The sequence below is a fragment of the Scyliorhinus torazame genome, chromosome 11 (assembly GCF_047496885.1).
Source record: "Scyliorhinus torazame isolate Kashiwa2021f chromosome 11, sScyTor2.1, whole genome shotgun sequence".
NCBI classification, from domain to species: domain Eukaryota; kingdom Metazoa; phylum Chordata; class Chondrichthyes; order Carcharhiniformes; family Scyliorhinidae; genus Scyliorhinus; species Scyliorhinus torazame.
The window spans coordinates 247,626,450-247,638,628 of NC_092717.1; the positions used below are offsets into that span (position 1 = coordinate 247,626,450).

The 12,179-nt window shown below is 45.4% G+C and overlaps 1 protein-coding gene across 1 annotated transcript in view; it reads right to left on the bottom strand.

Annotated features, from left to right (window-relative positions):
- Positions 1-12,179, bottom strand: part of riok3 (RIO kinase 3 (yeast)) — a 76,397-nt gene that overhangs the window by 23,132 nt on the left and 41,086 nt on the right. The window contains exons 4-7 of the mRNA XM_072468542.1: positions 10,698-10,805; positions 7,053-7,162; positions 4,480-4,623; positions 2,693-2,820 (exon numbers count right to left, since the gene is read on the bottom strand). Coding sequence (XP_072324643.1) covers positions 2,693-2,820; positions 4,480-4,623; positions 7,053-7,162; positions 10,698-10,805 — 490 coding nt within the window. The remainder of the gene's footprint in view (positions 1-2,692; positions 2,821-4,479; positions 4,624-7,052; positions 7,163-10,697; positions 10,806-12,179) is intronic.

Below are 12,179 nucleotides of genomic sequence, written 5' to 3' on the forward strand. Positions count from 1 at the left end.
ACCCCAGAATACTGAAGGAGGCTGGAGAGGAAATTGCTGAGGCCTTGACAGAAATCTTTGGATCCTCGCTGTCTTCAGGGGATGTCCCGGAGGACTGGAGAATAGCCAATGTTATTCCTCTGTTTAAGAAGGGTAGCAAGGATAATCCCGGGAACTACAGGCCGGTGAGCCTTACTTCAGTGGAAGGGAAATTACTGGAGAGAATTCTTCGAGACAGGGTCTACTCCCATTTGGAAGCAAATGGACGTATTAGTGAGAGGCAGCACGGTTTTGTGAAGGGGAGGTCGTGTCTCACTAACTTGGTAGAGTTTTTCGAGGAGGTCACTAAGATGATTGATGCAGGTAGGGCAGTGGATGTTGTCTATATGGACTTCAGTAAGGCCTTTGACAAGGTCCCTCATGGTAGACTAGTACAAAAGGTGAAGTCACACGGGATCAGGGGTGAGCTGGCAAGGTGGATACAGAACTGGCTAGGCCATAGAAGGCAGAGAGTAGCAATGGAAGGATGCTTTTCTCATTGGAGGGCTGTGACCAGTGGTGTTCCACAGGGATCAGTGCTGGGACCTTTGCTCTTTGTAGTATATATAAATGATTTGGAAGAAAATGTAACTGGTCTGATTAGTAAGTTTGCAGACGACACAAAGGTTGGTGGAATTGCGGATAGCGATGAGGACTGTTGGAGGATACAGCAGGATTTAGATTGTTTGGAGACTTGGGCAGATAGATGGCAGATGGAGTTTAATCCGGACAAATGTGAGGTAATGCATTTTGGAAGGTCTAATGCAGGTAGGGAATATACAGTGAATGGTAGAACCCTCAAGAGTATTGAAAGTCAAAGAGATCTAGGAGTACAGGTACACAGGTCATTGAAAGGGGCAACACAGGTGGAGAAGGTAGTCAAGAAGACATACGGCATGCTTGCCTTCATTGGCCGGGGCACTGAGTATAAGAATTGGCAAGTCATGTTGCAGCTGTATAGAACCTTAGTTAGGCCACACTTGGAGTATAGTGTTCAATTCTGGTCGCCACACTACCAGAAGGATGTGGAGGCTTTAGAGAGGGTGCAGAAGAGATTTACCAGAATGTTGCCTGGTATGGAGGGCATTAGCTAGGAGGAGCGGTTGAATAAACTCGGTTTGTTCTCACTGGAACGAAGGAGGTTGAGGGGAGACCTGATAGAGGTATACAAAATTATGAGGGGCATAGACAGAGTGGATAGTCAGAGGCTTTTCCCCAGGGTAGAGGGGTCAATTACTAGGGGGCAAAGGTTTAAGGTGAGAGGGGCAAGGTTTAGAGTAGATGCACGAGGCAAGTTTTTTACGCAGAGGGTAGTGGGTGCCTGGAACTCGCAACCGGAGGTGGTGGTGGAAGCAGGGACGATAGTGACATTTAAGGGGCATCTTGACAAATACATGAATAGGATGGGAATAGAGGGATACGGACCCAGGAAGTGTAGAAGATTGTAGTTTAGTCGGGCAGCATGGTCGGCACAGGCTTGGAGGGCCGAAGGGCCTGTTCCTGTGCTGTACATTTCTTTGTTCTTGAAGTTAAAATCTCCCATCACGACCACCCTATTGCTCCTATATTTTTCTATAATCTGTCTACATATTTGTACCTCTATTTCACGCTCGCTTTTGGGAGGCCTGTAGTAAAGTCCCAACAATGTTATGCACCGTTCCTATTTCTTAGCTCTACCCATATTGCCTCAGTGCTCGAATCCTCCATCGTGCCCTCCTTAATCATAGCTGTGATATCATCTCTGACCAGTAATCCAACTCCTCCACCCCTTTTACCTCCCCCTCTATCCCTCCTGAAGCATCTATCCCCTGGGATATTTAGTTGCCAGTCTTGCCCTTCCCTCAACCAAGTCTCAGTAATACCAATATCATATTCCCAGGTACTAATCTAAGCCCTACGTTCATCTGCCTTACCTGCTACACTTCTCGCATTGAAACAAATGCACCTCAAACCACCTGTCCCTTTGCGTTCATCATCTCTTCCCTATCTACTCTTCCCCTTAGTCACATTGAGTTTATTATCTAGTTCATGGCTTTAGTTGCTGCCTCTTTACTGACCTCTAACTTCCTAATCTGGTTCCCATCCCCCTGCCACATTAGTTTAAAACCTCCCCAACAGTGTTAGCAAAAGCACCCCCAGGACATTGGTTCCAATCCATTGGGTGAGCACAATAAGAAGTCTTACAACAACAGGTCAAAGTCCAACAGGTTTGTTTCAAACACTAGCTTTCGGAGCACTGCTCCTTCCTAAGCTCCTTTATTCTTCCTACAAAATTGCGTAACTTCACATTTTCCCTTACTATATTCCATTTGCCAAGTTTTTGCCCATTCCTCTAACCTGTCTATATACCTCTGCAAAAAAGTAAAGTCACCAGAGTCCTAGATGACCATAGGCTGCTTTCCCCTTTGAGGGGGGAGAGCTGACTGGTGGTGGTTTAACCTGAGGATCACCACACCTCAGGCGAGGGACCAGGATAACCTCAGCTGGGACGGGGATTGAACCCTCGCTGTAGGTCTCGCTCTGCACCACGGATCAGTTGTCCGGCCAATTGAGCTAAACCCGCCCCTGTAGACTCGGTGTGCCATCCTCACCTTCCCACCCATTTTGGTGTCATCCGCAAACTTAGCGATAGTACATTCACTTCCCTCGGTCGTGAATATATATGAATGTGTACCTTCCTCCTTTGGCATGGAAGATCACAGACTCTTTGCCTGTGCTGATGCAGCCATTGATGCTTTCCAATACCCCAGCATTCACCATTTTGTACAGCAGCAAACGAGTTTTTGAGTCTACAGCTTGGTCCTGAGAGGATAACAAAAGCACCATTGGGAATTTAGACAGGAAACCAGCTCACCATCAAAAACAAAGGCAATTACATTTGTCATCTGCCAACTTTCCCCAGTCCAGGCTGAAACTATGTTAATACCTTACCAGAGAACAGTTCGGATTTAAATACATTGCTTTAAGTATTTCACAACAGACTGACAATGCCAATGAACGACAATCGTGCCTCAGTATAATCCCCGATTCAGTGGCCCTCACATTGGCCCTACACAAGGCTGATGAGGCTGGTTGAAGAATTTGAAATTTAACATCTAGCTGTTCATTTGTGCGTACGAGAGTAGTATTAATGGAAAATATTAATGCAGATATCAAACTAAAATCATACTAATCAATTGTTGACTCAACGAGGAAAACAGCAATTCAATCACCTCTCAAAGGTAATGATTGGCTTCATAGTAGAATCATAGAAAAGTTACAGCACAGCAGGAGGCCATTCGGCCCATCTTGTCCATGCCAGCCCGAAGACACCCAGGTGCCCCTTTCTAATCCCACCTTCCTGCAGGTACAGAGCCTTAGAAAAGAGTTTAAGGTCTCTGCCTCCACCACCAACTCGGGCAGTGAATTCCAGACTCCCCACTGCCCTCTGGGTAAAACAATCTTCCTCATGTCCCCTCCACACCTTCTGCCATTTATCTTGAATCTACGTCCTCTGGTTCTAGAATTCTCCACCAAGGGAAACAAGTTTATCCTGTCCACTAGATCTCTTCCCCTCATAATTTTATACACCTCAATTAAGTCACTCCTCAGCCTTCTTTGCTCCAAGGAAAATAACCCCAACCTATCCAATCTCTTCTCGTAGCTACACTTTTCCAGCTCTGGCAACATTCTTGTAAACCTCCTCTGCACTCAGAGCAATAACGTCCTTCCTGTAATGTGGTGACCAGAACTGCCCATAATACTCCAGTTGTGGCCTCACCAGTGTTTTGTTACCTTTCCAACATTATATCCTTACATTTATATTATAAAGATTTATTTATGTGCGTGTATAAAAAAAGTGTAAAGGTTTTTTTAAAGAGCAAATTATTAACCAGCAGCTGCTGATTTGAAGTCAATTGAGACAGTTTCAATGTTGAACCACATATGGGCTGGAGCACAACCACATTTCCATCAGATTAAGGGTTAAGGTGTTCGGGCCGGAAAGTGGAGCTGAGTCCACAAAAGATCAGCCATGATCTCATTGAATGGCGGAGCAGGCTCGAGGGGCCAGATGGCCTACTCCTGCTCCTAGTTCTTATATTCAATCATCTTTGATAGATTGTTATTTAGTCTGCTCCCTGAGGCAGGAGGGTGGTTGATTGGAGAAGAAAGACTTCAGATAATTGACAGAAGTACCATGACATTGAGAACTTTTCTTCCCGTGAGGTGTGTTGATCTGGTAAGTGTTGCCTGAAAGGGCGGTGGAAAAATATTCAATGGTAACTTCCAAAAGAAATTTGATAAATACTTGGAAGAGGAACAAAATTCAGGGTGAAGGGGAAAGACCAAGAGGAACGGGGCTAATTAACTGTTTACAAGAGCCAGCACGCTGATGATGGACTGAATGGCCTCCTTCTGTGCTGTCTCACTCCACACAAGATACCAATCATATTTAACAAATGCTAACAAAGTGACACTTACAGAAGTAGAATGTTCTTTCTTTTCATGAATCCTGGCACTGCGACGTTGCTCAGAGTACGAGTGCTGCTTTAACGCATTGAAAACACGGTTCGACAGTTTCAAATCCATCCCGGTTCCATCACCAACTTGCAATTCTGGAGCAAACTATAAAAAAAAACATTTTGGATTATTAAACAAGTTTTATTCATCCATGGTCCGTCTCTGACCAGGTTAACTTTTATTGCCACCCTTAATTGCCCTTAAGCTTACCTCGCACTATCTGGGTTAAGTTTTCAGCACACTATCAATCAGTTTAGTGACATTAATGTAAGAAATATGTTGTATTATATGTATCTGGTGCAGTAATGTTTTAAAAGCCTGGGTTAGGGTGTGTATATATCGTCTGTAATAATATCTTTTTAAAAGTCCTGGTTAAAGCAAAGACAGACACGATGACCGCAGAAGGTGCAATTAATTGGTCATAAAAGTGAGATCATTGTTATTTCCAGCCATGGATGTTTACAAAGAAAACTTGATAGAGCTTTTTGACGAGGTGACAAAATTAATTGATGGCGGGAAGGCTGAGAATGTTGTCTACATGGACTTTAGTAAGGCGTTTGACAAAGTCCCTCATGGCAGACTGGTACAAAAGGTAAAGTCAAAAGGTGTGCTAGCGAGATGGATAAAGAACTGGCTTGGCAACAGGACAAGAATAATAGTGGAAGGGTTTTTTTTAGAATGGAGATCTGTAACTAGTGGTATTCCACAGGATCAGTGCTGGAATCACAGCTGTTTGTAATATACATAAATGATCTGGAGGAAAATGTAGATGGTCTGATTAGCAAGTTTGCAGATGACACTAAAATAGATGGAGTTGCGGATAGTGAAGGGGACTGCCAGAGAATACAGCAGAATTTAGGTAGATTGGAAAGTTGGGCAGAGAAATGGCAGATGGAGTTTAATCTGGACAAATGCGAGGTAATGCATTTTGGAAGATCAAATTCAGGTGTGAATTATACAATAAATGGCAGAACCCATAGGAACATTAACAGAGGGATATGGGTGTTCAGGTCCATAGTTCCATGAAAGTGACAATGCACCTGGAGAAGGTGGTCAAGAAGGCATAAGGCAAGCTTCCCTTCATCGGCCTGGGCATTGAGTACAAGAGTTGGCAGGCCATTTTTCAGTTGTATAAAACTTTAGTTCGGCCACATTTGGAATATTGCATGCAGTCCTGGTCGCCACACTACCAGAAGTAAGTGGATGCTTTGGCGAGACAGTGCAAAGAAGGTTTACCAGGATGTTGCCTGGTCTGGAGGGTGTTAGCTATGAGGGGAGGCTGAATAAACTCAAGATTGTTTTTGTTGGAAAGACAGAGGTCGAGGGGAGACCTGATTGAGGTGTAAAAAATTACGAGAGGTACAGACACGGTGAATAGTCAGAAGCTTTTTCCCAGGGCGGAAGGCTCAATGACAGGGGGCACAGGTTCAAGGTGAGAGGGGGAAAGTTTAGGGGAGATGTGCGGGGAAAGCTTTTCACGCAGAGGGTAGTGGGTGCCTGGAACATGTTGCCATTGGAGGCAGGTACAATAGCAGAGTTGAAAATGCATCTTGACAGACACATGAACAGGAGGGGAATGGAGGGATTCTAATTGTTTGGGCAGTAAGTAGGAGGTTTAAATAAGGAATGTGGATCAGCGTTGGCTTGTTGGGCTGTGCTTTAATGTTCTTTGTTCTAATGGGGTTTTGTTATGATTTCTGGGGAGTAGATAATTAGAGACAGTGTGCTTAAACTTAAGCAAGTAGGTCATGGAATTTGTGTGAAATTGGGATGATGTAATTAATGGGAGGAGCCAGGTGTGTACCAGGTCTCTAGCAGGCAGTTGAGTTTCTCCGGAAGCTGTGAGCTGAACAACAGCTTCTGCAAAAGGCTGTCAGGTTAAACAGCAGTCTGACATAGACAAGAGTCTGCAGGCGGTTTCCTGACAGAATCTCTCTCATGCTTCTTTCTCTCCAAGCAGTCTTTTAAAGATCTTTCTATCCAAAGATAGGCAAGTAATCATGTGTTTTCCAACATTATTTAAAAATGGATTTTGACCTAGAATAGGTTTTGCTTGATTGGAGATAAAGAAGATAGTAGTTAGCAGTTCAAGTGTTTCATTTTATTGTTAAGCATTGTTTAACTGGTAATTGTAAGCTAGATTTCTGTGCTGTTAAAGGTAGTTTAATACTGTGTTAATAAAAGTTAGTTTTAATACAACATATTCCTGTTTGTGCATGGAATCACTCCTGGATCAGTGTCCTTTCCTCATGGTTTTACAAAAGTGATTGGGGTCCCTATCCGGTATCCTAGCAAATGTTGGAATCTGGCCTGGGGTCATAATTCTAGTACATAGTAACTCCCTTTTTGAAAGATAGACAAGTGGTTGACAGCATATTCAACATTACTTTTCACAGTACATGCTATGTATTTATTAATATCTATTTTGAAAGAATAGAAACAGGCAGCTCAACAAATGTAAAGAACACCTCTCCTACCACACCAAAAATACAAGTCTGGGATGGCAATAGAGATGAGAATAGAGAAGTGCTTACATTTTCCATTCGAGCAGTGTTCCTTCTGCCACAAGTTACTTCATCGTGTTTGGTGGTGATTTCTCTGCCCTTTCCTACAAACCCACGTTTTGCATTTATTGAAGGTTTATCTGCCGGTACAAAAACATTTCAATTCCTCGGTTAGAAAAATGAATTCACACATTAAAGATACGTTAGACAATGACATCAAGGGGATAGGGCGGAAGATGACATTGGGGTAGAGGTCTGCTGATGACTGCACGATGTTCAGCACAGCATGGTCGCAGTGGTTAGCACTGTTGCTTCACAGCGCCAGGGACCCGTTTTCAATTCCCGCCTGGGTCACTGTCTGTGTGGAGTCTGCACGTTCTTCCGGTGTCTGCGTCGGTTTCCTCCGGTTTCCTCCCACAAATCCCAAAAGACGTGCTTGTTAGGTGAATTGGACATTCTGAATTCTCCCTCCGTGTACCCGAACAGGCGCCGGAATGTGGCCACTAGCGGCTTTTCACAGTAACTTCATTGCAGTGTTAATGTAAGCCTACTTGTGACACTAATAAAGATTATTTTTATTACCATTCGCGACTCCTCAGACATTGAAGCAATCCATGTCCAAATGCAGCAAAACATGGACAATATCAAGGCTTGGCCTGACAAATGACAAGTAACATTCGCACACACAAACGCCAGGCAATGACCATCTCCTTCAAGAGAGAATCGACCCACCACCCCTCGACAACCCTCCACTAACAACATCCTGGGAGCTACCATTAACCAGAGACTGAACTGGACTAGCCATATACATACTATGGTTACCATAGCGGGTCAAAGGCTAGGAATCCTGTGGCGGTTAACTCATCTCCCCCCCCCCCCCCCCCCCCCCCCCCCCCCCAAAGGTCTGTTGACCATCTACAAGGCACAAGTCAGGGGTGTAATGGAATACTCTCCACTTGCCTGAATGAGTGCAGCTCCAAGAACACGCAAGAATCCTGACACCATCCAGGACAAAGCAGCCCCGCTTGATTGCGATCCCTTCCCTAACCATTCAAACCCTCCACCGCACAGTACCAACTACAAGATGCACTGCAGGAACTTGCCACGGTTCCTTTGACAGCACTTTCCAAACCCACAACCACCTAGAAGGACAAGAGCAGCAGATACCTGGGAACCCCACCACCTGGAGTTTCCCCTCCAAGTCACTCACCGCCCTGACTTGGAAATATATCGCCGTTCCTTCACTGTCGCTGGGCAACATTCCAGAACTCCCTCCTAACAGCAGTGTGTGTGTCCTATACCTCAAGGACTGCAGCGGTTCAGGAAGGCAGCTCACCACCGCCTTCCTAATGGCAACTAGGCTTGGGCAATAAATACTGGTTCAGCCAGTGAAGCCCACATCCCATAAATGAATTTAAAAAAAAGATTTTAGTTATGAGAGAAGACCTGAAAAACTAAACCTCTTTTCCTTCCAACAAAGGAGGTTAAAAATCTGATTGAGGAGCTCAAAATATATGAGGAGCTTTGATATCAAATCGGGGGAAATCTTTTACCACTGCTAAATGAGTCAGTAACTCGTGGACATAAATTGAAGATCATCAGCATGAAAATAAGCAGGTAGGGGGGGCAGATTTTATTTTTCTAATTTTTGTAAACACACAGATCTTCGGAATTTGAACGTCCGCCAAAAATAGATCAGAAAATAAAAAAAGACTTCCACTTGGATTGCATTTTCATAACAAATGGACATCTCAAAGCATTTTCCAGCTGGTGATGTGTGGCGACTGTTATAGGAAATGAGTCAATTTTCACACATTAAACCCATTGTGGGATTTGAACTCCTCTTCCCAGGACATTAGTTCAGGCTTCAGGATTATTGGCCCAGTGACGTTACCATTCTGCCACCCAGTCCAGGCACTCAAATGCAATAATGACCAAATCGTGTCTTTACTGATGCTAATTGAGGGGGTAAATATTTGCCAGGAAGAACTGCTATGGAACTGCCATGGAATCCTTCACATCTGTCTGAGCAGCCCGATGGCGCCTAGGTTAATAATAATTTCATAATAGGGGCTGGTTTAGCACAGTGGGCTAAATAATATAATAATGAGAAAGCATTTGACCGGGTGGAGTGGCGGTACTTGTTCGAAGTTTTGGGAAGGTTTGGGCCGGGATTTGTGCGGTTGCTGTATGTGGCGCCAACAGCGAGGGTGAGGACGAATGATATGAGCTCACGAAGCTTCGACTTAACAGGGGTACGAGGCAGGGGTGCCTGCTGTCACTGCTGCTGTTTGCGCTGGCCATAGAGCCATTGGCGATGGCTCTCAGGGGGTCGGCAGAGTGGCGGGGGATAATGAGGGGACAGAGGGAGCATCGGGTGCCGCGCTATGACGATGACCTCCTGCTGTATGTTTAGGATCCATTGGAGAGTATGGGAAGGATTATGGGCCTGTTGGGGAGGTTTGGAGGGTTCTCGGGATACAAGCTGAATGTAGGGAAAAGCGAGGTATTCACGGTGAATGAGCTGGCACAGCGGGCTAATCTGGGGGGGGGGGATGCCATTTAAGGTAGCGAGGGATAGGTTGAGGTACTTGGGGATTCAGGTAGCGAGGGAATGGACGGGGCTCCATAAGTGGAACTTAACGAAGCTGGTGGAGGAGGCCAGGGAGGATCTTAAGGGGCTGGTTTAGCACAGTGGGCTAAGTAATGCTCGTAATGCAGAACAAGGCCAGCAGCGCGGGTTCAATTCCCGTACCAGCCTCCCCGAACAGGCGCCGGAATGTGGCGACTAGGGGTTTTTCACAGCAACTTCATTTGAAGTCTACTTGTGACAATAAGCGATTTTCATTAATAATTTTTATTGTCACAAGTAGGCTTACATTAACACTTCAATGAACACGCAGACACAGGGAGAACGTGCAGACTCCGCACAGACAGTGACCCATGCTGGAATCGAAACTGTGACCCTGGCGCTGTGAAGCAATAGTGCTAACCAGTGCTGCCCCGCTGCCCACAGGTTAAAGGGAAAGAGCACTTCCGCAGTACGCACTGGACTGGAGTGTCAGCCGAGACTTTTGTGCTAAAGCCTTGGAATGTAACTTCAACCCAGAACCTTGAGACTCAGAGGCAGGGGTGATACCAACTGAGCCACAACTGAGACTTCAGTCAGAGAAATCTTTTAAAAGGGAAGTGGATAAATGGGTTTTTAGAAAAAAGGAACATTTAAAACGACACGGGAAATGACAAGGAAGCCATTTCGGAGAATAATTAAGAGCTGACCGTACTGATGTTGGACCGAAGACAAGTACAGGCCCAGGCTGAGTAAGAACAGCATGTTACTTCTCGAAAAGATTGGAGAACTACTTGTGGTTTTTACAACATCCACAAAAGATAAAAGCTGAGCTCAAATGCTCCAAGTGTCATGGTGGGATTTGAACCCATGTCCTCAAGACTTCAGGTCAATCACTTCATGCTGTATAATATTGTAATTCAAATTTTTTCTCGAGATGAGGATAAAATTATACAATTGTGATTTCCTAAATACACAGAAAGAATTGTCAGGCTTTCTCAAGAAGCGAGGCAGCAATGATTTCCTCATTTGTTTTCACACGATGCACAAATCAGAACTAAATTATATTCGGAGACATCAGGCAATCGCATCAAATGAGACATTACCAGGACCGTAGGGATCGTGCCTTGTATCCTGCCAATCAACTTCATCGTCTGAACTTTCACTGTCTTCAAAAGGATGCACCATTCGATAATTCTCAAAGGAAATGGAAACTGAGAGAGAGAACAATAATACATTGTATATTTTATATTGTTGCAAATATAGACACCATAGGCCCCTGTCAATTATACGTGCAGGTCGCAAGCTGCAGGTAACTGGGAGTGGTTTTAGATACATCATTTGTATGCTTTACGACCCTCCACTTGGCTTGTTCTGTGCTACAAATTTTACTTCAGACGCTTAGTACCCACAGTACTCATGTTTGTCTCAAACTCTCTACTTTGAAATTTTCTTGAGGAATTGAAGATAAGCATCTTCACCCAGGGCGTGGTGAGAATATGGAACCTTTTACCACAGGGAGTGGTTGAGGTGAATAATACAGATACATTAAGGGGAAGCTGGATAAACACACAAAGGAGAAATGAATAGAAGGATACATGGGTGGAGTGAGATGAACAAAGGAGCATAAACACCAGCTTGAGACAGGGGAGGAACTATTATCGGGGAACAAAAGGGAGGTCGGGGGCGCTTGCTGCTTGTGGGGGAGCTCGGGGAAGCGGGGGGTGCGGGCTCTGGGCTGGCCAAAAAAAGGTTATGGCTAGTCGGCAGGGGATTGGGGTTGGGGGTGCAGCAGCCCGCTGTCCAGGCTGATCACGTGGAATGTGAGGGGTTTGAATGGGCCGATCAAAAGTGCTTGCGTTTTCGCGCATTTAAAGGGGCTGAGGACAGACGTAGCAATGCTTCAGGAGACACATCTAAAGATTATTGATCAGATGAGATTGAGAAAGGGGTGGGTTGGCCAGGTGTTTCACTCTGGGCTGGACTCAAAAGACCAGGGGGGGTAGCGATATTGATCAGCAAGTGGGTGGCGTTTGAGGCTGGAAGAATTGTGGCAGATAAGAGGGGTAGATATATTATGGAGAGTGGGAAGCTAGAGGGTGTACGGGTGGTGCTTGGAAACATATACGCTCCGAACTGGGACGATGTGGGATTTATGAGACGGGTGTTCGGCAAGAGCCTGGACCTAGAGTCTCACGGCCTGATCATGGGGGGCGGGGACCTCAACACGATCTGGACCGGTCAAAATCTAGGACTAGAAGGAGGCCTGCCGCGGCGAAGGAGTTGAGGGGTTGCATGGAGCAGATTGGGGGGGGGGTTAGACCCGTGGAGATTCGAATGGCCGAGGGCGAAGGAGTTTTTGTTTTTTTCTCATGTCCATAAAGTTTACTCCTGCATTGATTTTTTTGTTCTAAGCAGGGCGCTAATTCTGAAGGTGGCGGGGACGGAATATTCGGCGATTGCACTCTCTGATCATGCCCCGCATTGGGTGGATTTGCGGTTGAGTGAGGAGAGGGGGAAGCGCCCGCTCTGGAGACTGGATGTGGGGTTGTTAGCGGACGAAGCGGTCTGCAGACAGGTGAATATGT